Genomic DNA, 19250 nt, shown 5'->3' with positions numbered 1-19250 from the left:
TGCATGGGAATGGTAGTTCTTTTTTGAGGTATGGGAGCAAAGATTTGTAAGTAAGAGGTCATAAAATACTACAATTCCCATAAACTGTGCGCGCTCATTCCAATGAAACTACAAACTGCCTGCCAGGCTGCGTTCCCTGCTTCGGTAACCTAAAACTACACATCCCGTCAAACACATGCTGATCGTAAACTAGTGCTGTCGCTTCATGAAAGTCGTTTTACGATACGGGGCTGGCATGGTGTAAACATATAATTTGAAGAGCAGTACATCAATTAAACATGAAACTGGTGAGTAGAATAAAAAACTGTGGATTTAGTGTGACTAGTAGCTAACCAGTAGCTACTCAGCCACGTGGCTGTCTTGATTTTGTGTAGCTAAAGTTAACGTTAAACATACTTTTGAACCAGCTGTATTTTGCCATAGCCATCTCGTAAAGTGCATAGCTAACGAATTGTACAGATCTCAGTGCTATTTTCCATCCGCTAGAACTTACAATCAAGCAAGCTAGTCTAAATAGCTATAGTGTTATAGCCGTTGTACTAATTAGAGGTATGGTCGACTCAAGTACCGCTTGATGGATGTCTTGTCAATCGCAAATCATAGGTTAGGTATCTCACAATTTCATTCATTTGTGGCTAAATATGACAGGCAGGTAGATTGCTAGCCAGCTGCGCCTCTCTGGAATGGTTTGACTAACTAATAACTTTCTTAACGGTGTATTTTTTTAGTTCGTACAATTCTCTACCTAGGTCCAAATTAATAAGCTAAACAAGGTCTGCTAGCGAAGTTAGTTGGCTCATTTTGAAAGACAACTAGTGGCTAGCTAATAAGCTGATTTCAGAATTTGAATTATATGCATAGACTCTTTACTTTTCGCGTTTGTCTGTTTTATCTAAGTGTTTCTTAAACATCCAAGTGGCGCTGACTGAAAGCAAGCATGAACCTTACATAATATTATTGTCATTTAGCAGGAGCGATTATCTAGATTACCTACAAAATGCATCCAATAAATTGGCATGACATGTTGCACAAACATACTAACCGTGTTCGCACATGTTAGTGCCAAACGCAGTGGTGAGAGCACAAGTGTGTACGAGTGAATGTGATTTTTACTGATTGTGCTGTATTTTCCTGAAACCCCATTTCTTAGTATTGTTTATCGGGTCACCCCACGCTGCCCTGCAATGTCCTTAAGTTCAAATCCACCACCATCATGCTGGACTGTGGGCTGGACACAACTTCCGCCCTGCATTTCCTGCCGCTTCCTTTGGTGCATAGGTAAGGAGTCTACCACACAACAGAATACAGTAATGACAGTGTGAGGTAGCCTGTCAGTCTCATCTTGTCTTTTAATTTAAAGTTAAACCCAGGATTAAAGTAACACTACGAATGAATCAACGTCAGTTTGAGTCATTCCAGGTTTTGAAGCAGGTTGGTTATCATACAGAGTGTGAGCCTCACGTTGGTTGTATGCTAATGTTCTTTCAGATAAACCTTAAATAGTTCATACTGCTACACATCAGGAGTGCTATGGCTCTCTCAAGTTAAATCGTGATCGTAGGCAACGTCAACAAATATGTTCAGAATGTGTCAGGTTGGTACCTGCATACAGCCAATTCGGCCAGTTGAGTTAATTACATTTTTGAGCCTCACACAACCTATGATGGTGTCTCACATAACTAAAGTTTTGTCCAAGGTAAACAACTTAATTTCACAAGTTATTATTCCTGACTAACAACAGGATGACATTTTATAGTTTTCATTTATGATATGAGTCAATGCATCAAGTATTATAAACATGCCATGTTTCTTATCCTGATTCCAGTCCAAGGTTATCAAAACTTCCCGGATGGGTTTCTAAAGATGGCACCATTAACCTGGAAAAGGTAAGTCTGACAATGTCAACTAAGTCAAATATTTTTCAGATGGATGACAGCCATGGATGATGTTTTTTCTCAATCTCTTTCCCTGTCTTGACCCCACACTGATCAGGAGCTGAAGGAGTGTGCAGGCCGAGTATTTGTGGATTCTCTGCCTGAGTTCTGTCTCCCAGAGGTAAAGCAGTATTTTCTTACCCTCACTGTGTTGCTAACAGAACTTTGGAAGCTCAACATTCATGTGTAAACATGACTGCAAGTAGCACTTGAAATCACTGGCCATGTGACTAGTATCCAGTGAGAGTGCATTATAGTGGCTGCAGGAGGAGAGAGGGAATAGGCCTGTGAGCTGGCAGATTTAGACTTGCAGCTGGTTCGTAAACAGGCAGGTGACAGATTTGCTCATAATGAGACCAGCATCCTCTGCTCATGTTCCTCTGTACCTGTCTGAGTAAATCATAGGGGAACACAGCGCGTATTGTCTTTCTATTATTCATCTGTCAATCTTTCAAGTGCTCTGTGAGGAGCGTATTATTGTGAAAATCCCAAGAGGAGGTTCATCTGAGGTGCGCTGTCGCTCGTGTCCCCCCTCAGAGAGAGCTGCTGGACCTGTCCACCATCGATGTCATCCTCATCTCCAATTACCACTGCATGATGGCGTTGCCCTACATCACCGAGCACACGGGCTTCACCGGGACTGTGTACGCCACGGAGCCCACGCTGCAGATTGGCAGGTAGGAGGGTGGGAGGAGCCAGGGGGTGGGGCCAGGGAGGGTCTTCTTACCGTGGCAACTGCCTGTGTGAGTGTAAATCATTACACCGTTTTAGAGAAAGGAGGTGGATTCCTCCACTAAAATTCACAGAGGCAACCATGTAAGAGATGGCTTTAGAATGGTAGTTTTACCAATACCATCAAGTAGTTTTATCAATACCACCAGAGTGTTCCCGACCACTCATACTGTCCCTGTGAGACTGCAGTGTAATTATCTACTGGAGCCACAGGATCAATTCATAATAATCTGCAGAGTCAGGCATCAGTTCTGTCTGCATACTTTTATCCCACTAATACTAATAAAAGAGCTGGCATTGATAGCAGGGAGAATTTGTTTGGGGTGCGAGAGCTCGCTAAGTTTGAAGACGGTAGTATCATGGTGTAGAAGCTGTTTTCATGGTTAGCTTTTGTATCCTTGACTGGGACAGGAGTGTTCTTGTTCAGGTGAGTGAAGTCCATAGATTTCAGTTTTTTAAGAAGTGGGCCGTCTGAGCTAATCACAGCAAAGGTTAAGGCTTTTGCCTTTAGGTACACAGTGGATCTGCAAGCAAATAAAACTCAGGGAACACATTTGGTTGGACATGCAAAACATTCATAAGTTACCCTTGTCAAGGCCATTAATTTGATTTGAACTTATGCTCAATCTAACACTGTTTCGGGGGGTTTGTTTTCAAGTAATTTTTGAATGCCACGTGAAGATTCAATTAGATTTACAGTATGTGTTAATTGATCATTGTAAGGTGAACCGCAACCTAATCATCATTTTTTATAGAGGAGGTCAAGCTGCATTTTGAAATATGCTAAACCCAGGGGAATATTCAGAAAGCAACAATGTCTTTACATCAAAGAAAATGACCTTCCAACTGTCCTCTGTCAGGCTGCTGATGGAGGAGTTGGTCAACTTCATGGAGAGGGTACCTAAGGCACAGTCTGCCACCTGCTGGAAGAACAAGGAAATCCAACGGTATGAAATGCGCCCAGATGAAGGGAAATCTGTCTCACTGATGAATGGTGTTGCAGCACAGGGTAATATGTGTGTGCTGATGCCATACAGGTGTGTGTTTGTGTGTGAGAATATGTGAAGGTGTTGATGCCACACAGGTCTAATGTAGTAATGTTCTACAGATATTTGGGTGTGTTAGTGGAACAGGTGTGTGTGTCTGGGCATGCAGATAAAGAACATGTACACTATATGGACAAAGGCATTTGGCCACACCTGTTTTTCAGGGTGAAGGGCAATCTTAATGCTTCAGCATACCAAGACATTTTGGACAATGCTATGCTTCCAACTTTGTGGCAACAGTTTGGGGAAGGCCCTTTCCTATTCCAACATGACTGTGCCCCAGTGCACAAAGCAGGGACTATAAAGACATGGTTTGATGAGTTTGGTGTGGAAGAACTTGACTGGCCCGCACAGAGCCCTGACCTCAACCCCATCGAGCACCTTTGGGATGAGCTGGAACGGAGATTGCGAGCCAGGCCTTCTCGTCCAACATCAGTGCCTGACCTCATAAATGCTCTACAGAATGAATGGGCACAAATTCCCACAGAAACACTCCAAAATCTTGTGGAAGCCTTCCAAGAAGAGTGGAAGCTGTTATAGCTGCAAAAGGGGGACCAACTCCATATTAAAATATATGTATTTGAATACAGTGTCATTACAATGTAATGGTCAGGCGTCTGAATACTTTTGTCCACATAGTGTATGTGTGTGCTGATGCAGTACAGGTATGTGTCCATGTGGCAGTGCAGTGCAGATATGTGTGTTTGAGCGTGTGCTCCAGGTATGTGTGTATGTGTTGATGCAGCAGCACTGGTGCGTGTGTGCACATGCGCGTGTTAATGTGTGTGTCTCTCCAGGATGCTCCCCGGACCTCTGAAGGAGGCAGTGGAGGTGTGGACCTGGAAGAAGTGCTACAGCATGCAGGAGGTCAACTCCGCCCTCAGCAAGGTCCAGCTGGTGGGCTATTCTCAGAAAGTGGTGAGCACACCACCGCCACCCCCGCCACACTATCAGCTGTCTCTCTGACAAGAACACAATGTTCCCTCTGTTAATAAACTATCTCTATGTCCTACACCACCTTCATGTCATCTCTGTTCAGGTGGTAAGATGCCAATCGCTGGTCTTTGGCTTTAAGCCAAAAATGGCTACAGTGTGTATATTATTATGCAGAATGCAATATAGTTATAGCTACTGGCTCTACAACTTTTTGTCTACCTGGAGTAGTCTGTGTACCTTATCTGAACCTTACAGAGATACAAAAAAACTGAACTATCCTGTTCACTGAAGTCATAAAGAGATTAATACCCTGCGGCACTATTAGTCTTTTTCTGTGGTGGCTGTGTACATTAAATTGTGTCTTTGCAGTGTAGTTCCACTTTAAAAGCCTGGCCCCATAATGCACTTGAACCTTCCCACATCTACAATAAGAATATGTAGCCACCTCTTGAATGAACACAAATCTATTTGGTATCATTTTCATATAAGCATTCTTCATCTCCCCTTTACTCTTCAGGAGCTTTTTGGTGCAGTCCAGGTCACACCCCTGAGCTCTGGCTACTCATTGGGCAGCTCGAACTGGATCATCCAATCGCATTACGAGAAGGTGTCGTACGTCTCTGGCTCCTCTCTTCTCACGACACACCCTCAGGTAATTAAGCCCGGTGGAGCCACCAACAGCCAATGAGAGATTGCATCCACAGACTACCGGTGTTTCTGTGGCTATCGGCGGTGAACACATGGTGTTTACCTCTTTATGCTTCCATTGTGGTTGTGTGGTGTTGATCTCTGTGGATCAGTTAAAACAGACTGATATTGATGATTGATACTTATAAATGTCATCTTTTTTTAAATGGTCCTTTAATGGACCCTAGTATGTTCGCCTCCCACTGAGTAACATTAGTGAAAGTCTTCTTCTGAAGAATCAAGTAACTACCTGTGGTCTGTGCATTGATATTTCCTCCAGCGATTGATAAACCCAGTCACTTTCACTGCCATGTGAAACACTTCAGGTTGAGAGGCATTTTGTATGGAAAAAGGAGAATGACACAGTGTCATACAGTATTAAATAGAATAAGCAGATGTCCCAGTGTGCTTTGCAGCTTTGATGTAATTAGTGCTTTTTATGCTATAGTTGTGTGCTAACAGGAGTATGACTGCCTGTTAAGAGTCTATCAGAGTTTTGCCACTCTGTAGACAAAAACATTTGACTTAGAACCAGATTAAGAGCTGGAGGCTTTGAACATGTTAGTTTGAAACTAGGGTTTATAGTGTGTTGGTACCCTGCTATTGAGACCTCAGTAATCACCTGCATGTGTGTTGGTACAGTACAGGTGTGTGTCTGTGTGCCTGTTAATGCAGTACAGGGGTGAGTGTTTATTCACAAAGCACGGGTGTGTGTGAGCAGCCACCTGCTTCGGTCTGTCAGGGTCACGTTCTGAATGCTTGCCTCGCAGCCCATGGACCAGAGCTCCCTGAAGAACAGCGACGTCCTCATCCTCACGGGCCTGACGCAGATCCCCACCGCCAACCCGGACGGCATGCTGGGAGAGTTCTGCAGCAACCTGGGTAAGGGGGAGGGGCCTCAGGACCTCCTACTTTTAGGGGTGTAAGAGCTGCAGGGTAAAGGTCGGTTCCATGGTGAGGGATGCTGTCTGGTACCGTTTTTACAGCCTTGGATTTATAACTGAGCCTGTTATTGTAGATTGTAGATGCTTCATTGCAGAATCCCTTTTCAAAATTGATTGATGTGGGCATGTGGGATGTGCTGTTAGTGGGAGGGACCAGTGGGGGGTTGGGGGGTATGAGAAGTCACATCGCAGACACACTTCATTTGGATGAACTCAAAAAACACAAACATGCCCCCCACCCCATCAAAGCAAGCACCCCCCCCCCCCCCCCCCCCCAAAACAGAAAAGGTTTTTAGAGAGAGAGACAGAGAGAGCTAGAATAGCAGCATGGCTATTCTTGTCTTGGAGAGCAGCCCTCAGTGAATTAGGCTTAGACTGATTCTGTGATTAAGCCATTAACAGTTAATATTCAGCGTTAAACTGTGCTCAAATCTATTTCCGTCCAGAGCATCTTCCTTTTTTCGGTAGGCCACCCACAGCACTGAATCCAAACACAACTTCAGCATGCATGTGCATGTGGCCCAGTGAGTCCTATTGATTCAGCAGACTGTGTGTGTGTGTGGAGTGTGGGAAGGAGGGGAAGGGAAATGGCTTCTGTGGGAGGATAAAGTAAAGCTTTTAAATGCACTCTGTGCTTCTCTCTGCATCTCGGTTACTCAGCCCCACTCCCAGAAGGCTTCACTTCAGCAGCTTTTCCACCTCTTCTTAACACACCGGCTGTCAGGACTAGGAGAGGGAAGCTGAGACTGTTTGGTTAAGATGAAGATTTGTTGAATCATGTGGTTAAATGCCTGCAGACCCTGACCAAAGTTGAGTAACCCTGCAGACACTGCGGCCTGCTTTGACCATGGTTGGATAACCCTGCAGACACTGTGGTCCGCCTATGCCAGGGTTGAGTAACCCTGCAGACACTGTGGTCCTCCTAAGCCAGGGTTGAGTTACCCTGCAGACATTGCGGTCCTCCTAAGCCAGGGTTGAGTAACCCTGCGGACACTGTGGTCCACCTATGCCAGGGTTGAGGACCCTTGTGTATACTGTGGTCCTCGTATGCCAGGGTTGAGTAACCCTGCAGACACTGTGGTCCTCCTATGCTAGGGTTGAGTAACCCTGCAGACACTGTGGTCCTCCTATGCTAGGGTTGAGTAACCCTGCAGACATTGCGATCCTCCTATGCCAGGGTTGAGTTACCCTGCAGACACTGTGGTCCTCCTATGCCAGGGTTGAGTTACCCTGCAGACACTGTGGTCCTCCTATGCCAGGGTTGAGTAACCCTGCAGACATTGCGGTCCTCCTAAGCCAGGGTTGAGTTACCCTGCAGACACTGTGGTCCACCTATGCCAGGGTTGAGGACCCTTGTGTATACTGTGGTCCTCGTATGCCAGGGTTGAGTAACCCTGCAGACATTGCGGTCCTCCTAAGCCAGGGTTGAGTAACCCTGCAGACACTGTGGTCCTCCTGTGCCAGGGTTGAGTTACCCTGCAGACATTGCGGTCCTCCTAAGCCAGGGTTGAGTTACCCTGCAGACACTGTGGTCCTCCTATGCCAGGGTTGACTAACCCTGCAGACACTGTGGTCCTCTTAGGCCAGGGTTGTGCAGTCCTGCTCTGTGCTGAAACCAGCTCTCTTCGTCCCATCGCTTCGCAGCCATGACGATCCGCGCCGGGGGCAACGTGCTGGTGCCCTGCTACTCCTCCGGGGTGATCTACGACCTGCTGGAGTGCCTGTACCAGTTCATCGACTCCGCCAACCTGGGGACCACGCCCTTCTACTTCATCTCGCCCGTCGCCAACAGCTCCCTGGAGTTCTCGCAGATCTTCGCCGAGTGGTGAGTCCCGCAGAGAAGGAGAAACTGCCCCCCAATGGACATTCGCTGCAGGGGGCCAGGCTGCACCCATCACACGCCAACCACTGTCCTCTCACGTTTACTCTGTGGAAATGCTCAACGTACTGCAACCCAACACATGGCAATCAGCTCAAGGAGAGGCTTCCTTCCCTGGTGCCATAACTGCCTCAGGATTCAGGATTCATTGAAGTGTTTCCTGTTCCTCTTGACTACATTGCTGAACATCTCTGATTCCTCTGCTGCTTGGGCTTTTATTGTTCATCCTGAATCCTGAAATAGTAAATCTGTCTAATAATGTTGTTAAGCTTGCCTTTTTTGTTGTGGAATTTGGTTTCGTTTCTCATTCAGACTCCTGTCTTCATGTCTGATACACACAATGAGTTGATTGCGGTCTGAATTCTCACACCCCTCACGCACGTGTGACACATTCTGCCACTCTGCAGATGGGCTTGAGTCCAAGCCAGTGTCTGTCCCATTCTGAGTCTCCTCACTAGGGAAAGTGACCCTTTTCTCCCCCCCCTCCAGGCTCTGTCAGAATAAGCAGTCTAAGGTGTACCTTCCGGAGCCCCCCTTCCCACATGCTGAGGTGAGTGTCAGCAGTCACTGTGTAGCCGATGGTGGTCTTCTCAGCCAACTGCTAACACCATTAGAAGCTGTAAAGAATGCTTTCCCAAGGGGTCAAGTGCAGTTCGAAAAGCATCTTGTACAATGACGTGTCACGCACTAAAAGTTGGGGCAGTGCCCCCAGAACCCTGATGCCTTCTCTCTCTCTCTCTCGCTCTCTCTCTCTCTCTCTCTCTCTCTCGCTCTCTCTCTCTCTCTCTCGCTCTTTCTCCCTGTTCCAGCTGATCCAGACCAACAAGCTGAAGCACTACCCCAGCATCCACGGCGACTTCAGCAACGAGTTCCGCCAGCCCTGCGTGGTCTTCACCGGCCACCCCTCCCTGCGCTTCGGGGACGTCGTGCACTTCATGGAGCTGTGGGGCAGGTCCAGCCTCAACACCATCATCTTCACCGGTGAGCCGCGCTGACCCCGGATCAGTGAGACGCAGCCGGTGACGAGAGATCCCTTCTGATATCACTGAATGATGGCTTGAACGATTCAGAGTGACACGACGCAACCCTGACTGCGATTTTTAATCTGTATCGAGATGCACCGGGCCAACATGAGCCAGACACGCTCAATAACAAGGGACGCTCAAGTTTGTCGCCGGGGTGACATTGATCAAGTGGGTCTGGCTGGGAGTCTTTTAGCGTCCGTCAGTTAGCGTTTTGAATGATGGGGATGAAACGATATAGCCCTGGCTGTTGGGAGAAGCTGGCTCATTCAGGTTTATCGGTCTTAATAAAGAGACATTGACATTTGGCTAACATTCATTTAATGCTATCGCTGGTGTTTTCGAGTGATACATAGTGAGTGTTCTGAATGATTTGGCTCAGCCTGCATGCGCTCTCCACAGAGCCTGACTTCTCCTACCTGGACGCCCTGGCCCCCTACCAGCCCCTGGCCATGAAGTGCGTGTACTGCCCCATCGACACCCGCCTCAATTTCCACCAGGTCTCCAAGCTTCTGAAGGAAGTCCAGGTAACTGTCATCCATGGTTGATTTATGTCACACTCCCTGTGTGACCACTGACCCCTCACTCCCTGTGCGACCTCTGACTCCTTACTCCCTGTGTGACCTCTGACCCCTTCCCCCCTGTGTGACCTCTGACCCCTGTCTCCGCCCCCCCCTCTGCAGCCTCTGCACGTGGTGTGCCCAGAGCAGTACACACAGCCGCCCCCCTCGCAGGCGCACCGCTCTGACCTGATGCTGGAGCTGCAGCCACCGCCCATGCCGTACCGCCGCTGCTCCGTGCTGGGCCTGCCCTTCCGCCGGCGCTACGAGCGCATACAGCTGCTGCCCGAGGTGGGAGAGGGGAGGAGGGGGGGGCACTTGGGGGAGAGAGGGGGGGAGAGGGGGAATGACGGGGGAGAGAGAGGGAGGACACCCGGGGCAGAACCTGGGGCGGAGAGGAGAGACACCCGGGGGAGAGAGGGGAGAGAGGGAAGACACCCGGGGGGGAGAGAGGGGAAGAGAGGGGAGACACCCGGGGGAGAGAGGGGAAGAGAGGGGAGATACCCGGGAGGGAGAGAGGGGAGAGAGGGGAGACACCCGGGGGAGAGAGGGGAAGAGAGGGGAGACACCCGGGGGAGAGAGGGGAAACGAGGGGAGACACCCGGGGGAGAGAGGGGAAGAGAGGGGAGACACCCGGGGGGGAGAGAGGGGAGACACCCGGGGGAGAGAGGGGAAGAGAGGGGAGACACCCGGGGGGGAGAGAGGGGAGAGAGGGGAGAGGAACCCTGGGGGGAAAGGGGGGACACCCAGGGGGGAGAGGTGGGGAATGCTGAGGAGGGAGGGACATTGAGGAGTGGGGGGGACACTGTGAGCAGAGAGTTGGGGTGGGGGGGGATTCTGAGGAGAAAAGGGGTCTAAGCCAAGGTCAGGAACAGGTAGGGATGTGCTGAGTTGCCCTGGTGTAGAGAGGGGGCCAAAAGTGGGCTGGTTAAGGACAGAACAGAGGGGGGCCATAGGGAGGCTCAGGGGTTGGGTGATGGGGAGTTGCAAGGCATACAATGACCACTAGGTGGCAGTAATTTATCAGTTCAAAGAAAGACCCTGTACTAGAATCATTTGTATAACATCATCATACCATGTTTCACGTATAAAAGGGCAAATTGCCGTAGTCCTGTGGATGTCCACTTCACAATACATGTTAAAAATGGCATTTCTTGCTCTGTGGCCCTGTCTGTCTTTTGGTGGTCATGCATCAGCCTATCAGTGTATCTCTTAATAAAGGTGATGGTGTACAGGTAGCGAGGTTGAAAGTGGGCGGGTTCCCCCGTTTCATAGACGTGTAGAGAGGACACGTCTGCCATCTGAAAGCTGCAAACAGCCCGCTGCTCCTTTCACAGCTGGCGAAATCGCTCGTCCCCACCGAGATCAAACCTGGCATCTCCGTGGCAACTGTCTCCGCGGTGCTGCAGTCCAAGGACAACAAGCACGTGCTGCAGGTGAGCGGATGCGCGGGCGGCAGGGGGGCCGGGGGGAGCGAGGCGTGGCCAAGGGGCCGGGAGGAGGATTTTTATCCGGAGTAAGCGGTTACTGGGAAGGCTGTGACACTGCGGATTGGCCAGACATACCACTTTAACCCTTCACATGCAGAGTATTTTCATACTGTAATGATTCATCAATGCAGGACAGTATTAATAGGTAGTCATACACTGTATCAGTCAGCGCTAAAGGTTGAAGGCAGAGCAGTTTACCCAGGCACTGGTCTTGGCACCCTAAGTCTTCTAGAGGCACCCATCTACATTACATTACATTGGAATACATTATATTATCGGCACTTAGCAGATGCTCTTATCCAGAGTGACTTGCATAGGTTACGGCTGGATATTTACTGAGGCAGTTGTGGGTTGCCTTGCCCAAGGGTACAACAGCAGTGCCCCAGGGGGAATCGAACTGGCAACCATTAGGTTACAAGCCTTGCTCCTTACCACTATGCTGTACTGCTGCCCTGTAGTTTTATGGTTCAGGACGTGCTCCGCTGTTGATATTGCTGTCGTACAAGCGTTTATGAGCAGCCTATGGGAACCCATGCTGATTGCCTGTTCAAACCTCACTGGGGAGGAGACTGAAAACGCAGGGGCGTCATTAATAACCAAACTCAATTTTCTCTCTTGTAATTGTGACGTTCCCACCTTCCGGTAACCTCCAGCTAAGCTTTGCACGGGTGTCTGACAGGATAATGAAAGCCACAGAAAAGCCCTCGTGCGTACTTAGCAGTTTTCATTTTTGTCCTACACGAAAAACGCGATCCATCCAAACAACTGACAAGCCGGTAAAGGCCTTTTAATCAGCAGATTTGAGCCGTTAAAACGTGTTGCCACCGATGTTCCTACTAAACAAGGACAGCAGCGATATAAAAAGCCAGCAGTTCGCTCCGCGTGTAATTATGTTTACTCTGTGAAATGGAAAAATCGCGGCGGTGTGGTTTCAGGGCTGAAAGGATTAAACAAGGACTCTCCCCCCCACCGCCACCCCCCGCAAATGATTGCAGTTCGGTTTTAATGGACACTGAAATCCCATTTAACGTTTTTTTTTTTTCTTTTCACCCCATCGCTTTAATTGATCTCGTTAACGTTTTGCGTGCCTGTGTGTGAGCGGAGCACGAGGTGTGAAATGTCCCCCCCCCCCTCCCTTGTCCTCCAGCCCGCCCCCAAACCCGCACCGGCCCCCCCGAGCAAGAAGCGGAAGCGCGTGGTGGAGGAGCCCCCCGAGCTGCTGACCCCCAAACCGCTTCTGAGCGGCGCCGTGCCCCTCGAGCCCTTCCTGGCAACGCTGCAGAAGGTGAGTGATGCCCCCCTCTTGTGCCCCTCATACGCTGCGTGGGGTAGGAGACACGCCCCTTCACACAGGCTGCACAGCATAAGAGATGTGTCCCTTTCATTCCTCCTGCCCCACATTATGTAAAGTTAGAGGCACACCGCTTTGTGTGGGAGAAGAACCCCTTTCAGGTTGCAGAAGATGAGATATGCCCCTTTCACATTATACAAAATGATATGGGCCCCTCCAGCACTGCTCATGATGAAAGACATGCCCCTCACCCCCTGAGCAAGGTGATAGATACGCCCTTCTCACCCTGCACAAGGAGAAAGACGCACCCCTCTCACCCTGTACAAGGAGAAAGACGCACCCCTCACACCCTGTACAAGGTGAAAGACACACCCCTCACACCCTGTACAAGGTGAAAGACACGCCCCTCACACCCTGTACAAGGTGAAAGACGCACCCCTCACACCCTGTACAAAGAGAAAGACATGCCCCTTACACCCTGTACAGCAGTGTTTCCCAAACCTCTCCTGGAGGGAGAGATCTAAACCATACAGGACAAGGGGTCCTCCAGGAGAGGTTTGGGAAATGCTGCTGTACAAGGTGAAAGACACACCCCTCACAACCCTGTACAAGGTGAGAGACACGTCCCTCACACCCTGTACAAGGAGAAATCCATTTCTGATTCTCATGCTTATTATCTGCTCTGATTCTCGCCAGGATTTAGGCTACCGAGTGCGCAGTCTTAGCGCAAACGCCTAGAAAGTACCAGGGAAGCTGTGAGAGAGGAAGGAACTGGGGGGAAAAGGAGGAGGCAGCGCGGCTCTAACTGAAGAAATTTAGATGGGAAATGAGCTTGAACAAAAATCTTTTAATCTCCTGCTCCCCCAGGAGGCCACTGGCAGGCTGCCACTGCCAGTCACAGTATCGATCAGGCTCTAATTAAAGCGAAAATAAAATGCTGGCTGCTGTATTTTCCTCAAATGATTCAGAAGAGGTGGGCTGTCAGTCGCCGTATGAGCTGGAAGACGCTCGCATCTCAAGGTGAATCGTCATCATTAATTAGAGCCAATTTGTATCCGTAAATCATTTATTGCTTGTGCTAGCACCGCTGTTTGTCCCAAAGGGAAAGCAGCACTTTTCATTTTTTTCCCCCCCTCCCCAGCCAGACTGGTGGGTATTCGCACACCCAGTGAATATTCAAACTGACACGGAGCAGAGACGACGGAAAAAAAAGAGGGAAAGGGGGACAGATGAATGCACTTCAGCAGAGGATGTTAATTTTCCCTCTCGGTTTGGTTCTTCGACCTAATTCCCTATGACAGCGACAGTGGCACTTTAGTGGTGTTGGGGTGATGGTGCCCCCGCAGGAAACGGTGTGCTGAGGTATGGCATAGACCAGAGCGAGCGGCCCAACACCAAGCAACAGGAAACAGCCCCAAGGCCGCTCACAGCAACATTGCATAAGAACTGCAAACCAGCACAGCAAACGCAGATCGGCACACGAGATATCAGGGCGGACGAACAGCCCAGCTAACATTAACATTAACATTACTGGCATTTAGCAGACGCTCTTATCCAGAGCGTCTTACATCCGTTACAATGTTAGCCATTTATACAGCTGGATGTTTTATTGAGGCAGTTCTGGGTTACCTCACCCAAGGGTTCGTCGGCAGTGCCCCAGCAGGGAATCGAACGAGCAACCTTACCGCTATGCTACACAAGCTGTAATGAGCAGATCCACGTCAGGGTTTGACTTGTGTTTCGGTGCTCATTAAAAGCGTAACCCCTGTGCCGATAGTGGCTCTCGCGCTTGCGAGAGGAATGGAGGCGCGTCAGCAGAAGACACCTGCCACTTTCTGTCATGTCAGCGGGCGGATTTGGGTTTTAATCCGGTCTGGCCCGCTGCGTCTGTCGTCGGTTTGGAGAGTGGGAGCTATTTTTCGCGGGCCAGCTATCAAAACTCAGAAGTCGAAAATGAAAGGAAGGTCTCTCGCTCCAGTGAAGAAGTTGGCAAGTGGCCACACCCTCCCTCTCCCCCCCCCCCCCCCCTTTCCCTGTTCCCACTCCCTTTAATGAATCTCGCCGCGTTCCAGCCCTGTACTTCACTTCAAAGGGTGGTGGATGAGAGGGAGGGGGAGGGGGGCTGCCATAACTTTTGCGGATCTCGGCAGCCAGCGATTCTCTGCCGAGCGCACGCACGTCACAGACGCGAGATTCCCCCTGTCCCTGCTTGGCGATGGATCCTGTCTCACCCCCGAGGCACACTCTGAGCACCCCTAACCGGCACAGTCTGCCCGCTCGTGACCGGCACCCTTATTTGGACGATGACCGTGCTGTGTTTGGCAAACTCGCAGTACAGGCGCCACCAGACCTCCCCCCCCTAAGGCTTTTCACATACTACCAAACCTCACACACCGTCACCATTCAACCAGATAAGCCCGGACACCTTAACTGACAGACAGGCAGGCCCGACCCTGCCCTTCCCCCTCACATAATGACAGCCTTCCCCGGTGAAAAAACACAGAGGGTTATTAAAGCGGCAGAACACTTACCGGACCCCGGAGCCATTCACGTCAACTCTAACATTCCTGCCTCCGACATCACCTGTAATTGCACCTCACAGCGTGCGGCCCGGGTAATTTATTACCTCCAGTCGTGGCGCGGACACGGGCCCACCTCGCCGCCAGAGCGGCCCGAATTAAAATAGAACGTATCATTAGACCGCAGCCTTTCCGCCGGCAGCCTGTGATTTCCACATCTTCGCTTCTGATCTAATCCCGCACATTCACCGCGCTCCGCTACCTGTGTAAGAATCCGTGTGTCTTTTCATGCGTTATACCCGCAGTTCCTTTGCTTGAACCTGAGTTGTACGCCGTAACAATAATACACTTTTGATTGGTTTAAATGAAACAGTTGTTAATTGCTGACTCTGTTCATGCACTGTACGTCCACCCTTAGTAAGGGACAGTGCTTAATGAAATGATAACGACAGGGGGCAGTGACGGCGACGGGGATTGATGGCGTTGTGAGGTGACGGTGACCTGTATTTGCAGAAATGTCGAGAATGCAGCAGGCCTCCTGTAAAAAATAAATGATAAAAAACCGTTCCCCCTCACCGAGCCGCCCTTCTGCTTGCGGCCCGGAAGACGAACGCCTCGTTCATAAATCACATTTTTTTTCTTGGCTAAGAAAGTGTGAAGGGCTTGATTCACGATGCGCGGCCCCCCTGTAATACCCCGATAAGTGGAAGCGTTTCCTGGAAACGAGAGCTACCGCGAATGGGGCAGCGGCCATTTTTTCAGTGATTACTCTGCAATTAGGTGGAGATGGATTTATTACGGAGCTGTTCTCTATGGCCTCGTAGACAAAACCCGAGTGGCCATCGGTACCCCTCCTTCTAACTGCGATACTGCGTCTTTGCCAAAAGCAGTTTCAGTGTAACGGGAGCCGTGTTCCCCGCACATGTAGGCATTCATCTGCATTCATTAATTAATACAGGCAGTCCTCTTCATGAGTAGACTGAAATGATACTCAGTTGCAAATGCAAAGTGATTAATGCGTGGGGCTTATCAAGAACGTCACGAGAAACTAAACGTGATTAATTATATATTACGTATTCAGCAGACGCCACTTGTGTCCTTGAATACCTCGTGCTGGCTCCTGACGGACCACTCATGAGGAAATAATGATAATAATCATAATATGTGCTAGCATACTCATTAGTTAGTTCAGCCTCCCTGTTGGACCCCCTCCCCTCCCCACTTATATCTGCAGAACCTTGCCCTGAGCAAATTGTGACAAAAGATAAGCAATAATAACTTATTAGCTAGCTAGCTAAGAAGCGCACTCTTGATTCTGTGCCCTTGATGTCCTTCTGCCCACACTGGCTCAGTTCAGTCTAACACAAGTGTGTTGTGACTTTGTGAGATGGAAAACAACTTGTTGCCAGTATTCCTTGTTTTTTTTTTAATCAAAACAGTACAGGTGTTTGTCTGCTCGTAGTTGTTTAACTTCCATAAAGGCCACCGTGTCTTTGTCGGATAAATTCCAGTTCGTGCAGTTACGAGAAATTCTGGACTTCTGAGCACTGCGGGAGGGCGGATGGAAGAGTTTCAGTGATCGGGCTCCAAGAAGTCCTCACTCTAACCTGCGTTTGTATATCTCCACAAGGTTAAATTTGAATATGCTTGGGAATGATCAACACTTGGATCGATTTGTAAGGGATTAATCTCACAAAAAAGTGGACTGATTAGGATTCAGCATTACCAGGGAGGATGCTTTTGTGGACCTTTGCCAGAAACTGCCTCGATCTCCATAGAAAAGTCTTTTGCAGTTTGGCACCTGAACAAAAAAAAAAAAGCTTTGGATATCTTTACTGAAAAAGGGTGGGCAAGACAAAACAGATCCTACCAGTATTAATTATATTCAAGGTGAGGAAAAAGTTTACCGAACCTGGAGCATGGAGTAAATGTGGAGTAACTGTGGAGTAAGGGTAACACTGTTGTAAAAACCACGGTGTAACCATGGCGAAGGGGTAATACTGCAATAATCGTTTTCAACCGTTCCACCAAATTGCTTCAGATTTTTCAAGAGAGACCAACAATTTGACAAGATGCATGCAATTTGCAAAATATGCCATGCCGCTATAAAGTACACAGGCAGCACTGTCTGCTTAAGAAGAACCAAAGAAATAAAATCAGTCTATCTGTACCATATTGAATTGCATAGCATCATATTCTTTTGCATCGCATCGTATTGCGTTGAATCGCATCGTGTCGAATTGCACTGCATCGCAATAGGGGTGAACCATATCGTATCGCATTAGTAGTTGCTTCATACGTATCTTTAATGTATCGAATCCTTGGCAATGCATTGAGATGTGTACTGCATCGGCCTCTGTGATGGAGATGCACATCCCTAGTGTGTGTGTGTGTGTTTGTGTGTGTGTGTGTGTCTCCTCCAGCACGGGATCACGGAGGTGAAGGTGGAGGACACGGCGGACGGTCACATCCTGCACCTGCAGGCCGAGGACACGCTGATCCAGCTGGAGGAGGACGGGACGCACATCGTCTGCGACAACAACGAGCCGCTGCGCACCGCCCTGCGCGACCTGGTGCTCCGCTTCCTGCAGAAGCTCTGAACCTCCTCCTCCTCCCTCCGCCTCGCCCTCACCGCGACCCCAGCGCCACGGGCAACGCGCTGCTCTCCTCCTTGTCTGGACACGCAGCCAAGCCCAGCCGCCTGTCCCCCAGCATCGCCTCAGAGCTAGCCCTGCGCAGTTCCACTGATCTGCATACGGTCAGGATGGGATATGGTGGACACAGGCGATTGCATCACCCCATCCATTTGACATACAGATACGTGGATCTGTACAGCGCCCGGTCTGAGGTGATGTTGATGGCCTCTCCCTCACGACCCTGACTCCTGTTTCCTGTGAGGGGCGGACAGGTGCAGAGGGGGACTTGGGTGACATTCAGGTGTTTCGCAGCCAGCGAGTCCGAAGACCTTGCCCCCCAAATGGGCCTGACACGCCTGCCAGTTTCAAATTTGTACTTCTCAGTTCATTCAGAAAAAGGGTCAGGTTTTTGGTATGTTTTTAGTGAGAATGTATGAAAACATTGAGGTTTCAGAGGGAATGAATTTTTGTAGTGCTGTAATTATGTATGTTTGGTCTCATGTTCCCTCATAAATTTTCTTTTCTCGAGAGCTCAGCTGTTCTTTCACTTGTACTTTTATAATAAAATACTTGATTTAAATCCTGACTGAAATGTTTAGGAATCATCAATTTACACCAATTACAATTTACACACTGAATGTGAGAATTGCTGTTAAAAAATAGAAATCCCATCTCATGAGAAACAAATAATTTGTTGCATTGGTTACATGGAGACACCAGGGGGTGGGAGTGAGTTGTACAGAAACAAACCCTTCCCTCCTGAATTATTCAGTTGCGTTTTAATTTGAATCGTGCCTCACGGTGCGGATGAGACAGAAACATAAATCTGTAACGCTGTTCTAAATTGTGCTGTGACCGAGGGTGTCTTGCATCATAGCAGGTGAGCCGGGGTAGATTAATTCCCGTCGCCGCTGTAATCCCAGGTGAGTTCGAAGCGCGGCTCCCACGGGGATGCACCTGGCTCAGGTTCCAGCACCTGCCTCAGAACGGCTCAGCTCAGAGTGGCAGAGATTAGATCGATGGAGCGCTTTAGTTGCACAACTCCAGGAAGCTCACAAGCCTACCTGGGAGCAGCCAAAGTTGATTTCAGACTGCAAAAAAGGCGGTTTTTTTGGTTGAAGTTTTAAGTTGGATAATAATACACCTAATATAGGACAGTAGTGCAGTACAGTGGTAAGGAGCAGGACTCGTAACTCGTAACTGAAAGGTTAACGTTTCAATTCCCTGCTGGGGCACCGATGTTGTACCCTTGAGCAAGGTACTTAACCCAGAAATGCCTCGGTAAATATCCAGCTGTCTAAATGGGTAACTTGTAAACAATTATAACCTATGCAAGTCGCTCTGGATAAGAGTGTCTGCTAAATGCCAATAATGTAATGTAATTCTAGCGAATTCAAATTAGACCATTGTTTTGGCATTATCTTCAGCCACTGTATTGTTTTGTATGCATTCTGAACTGAAAGTGGTTCTTTCACCATACATTCGGAAGAATTTAAGACGGGCATTGTTATGTTGCGTGACAAAATTTTCCCACCATCGTAAAGTGTCTTACATCCATCCATGTCTCTGGATGT

General features: G+C 49.0%; 1 protein-coding gene across 1 annotated transcript; it reads left to right on the top strand.

Annotated features, from left to right (window-relative positions):
* The first annotated feature begins 214 nt into the window (after positions 1-214).
* On the top strand, positions 215-18177 carry ints9 (integrator complex subunit 9). Its single transcript, XM_036550509.1, has 17 exons — positions 215-287; positions 1151-1278; positions 1826-1886; positions 1993-2055; positions 2472-2611; positions 3527-3613; positions 4510-4630; positions 5166-5300; positions 6106-6217; positions 7924-8104; positions 8648-8708; positions 8968-9139; positions 9583-9707; positions 9864-10031; positions 11078-11176; positions 12378-12515; positions 17464-18177. The coding sequence occupies exons 1-17, from the start codon at positions 279-281 to the stop codon at positions 17638-17640; spliced, it is 1977 nt and encodes a 658-aa protein (XP_036406402.1). The 5' UTR covers positions 215-278; the 3' UTR covers positions 17641-18177.
* Positions 18178-19250: the final 1073 nt, after the last annotated feature.

The sequence above is a fragment of the Megalops cyprinoides genome, chromosome 17, assembly GCF_013368585.1.
Source record: "Megalops cyprinoides isolate fMegCyp1 chromosome 17, fMegCyp1.pri, whole genome shotgun sequence".
Lineage (NCBI taxonomy): Eukaryota > Metazoa > Chordata > Actinopteri > Elopiformes > Megalopidae > Megalops > Megalops cyprinoides.
This window is presented reverse-complemented; position numbering and strand designations above follow the sequence as displayed.

Bases quoted from the DNA above. Each gene is read 5' to 3' on its own strand.
- ints9 (XM_036550509.1), top strand. The intron at 2,612-3,526 runs GTAGGAGGGTGG...GTCCTCTGTCAG, and splicing joins CCCACGCTGCAGATTGGCAG to GCTGCTGATGGAGGAGTTGG. The intron at 8,105-8,647 runs GTGAGTCCCGCA...CCCCCCCTCCAG, and splicing joins TCGCAGATCTTCGCCGAGTG to GCTCTGTCAGAATAAGCAGT.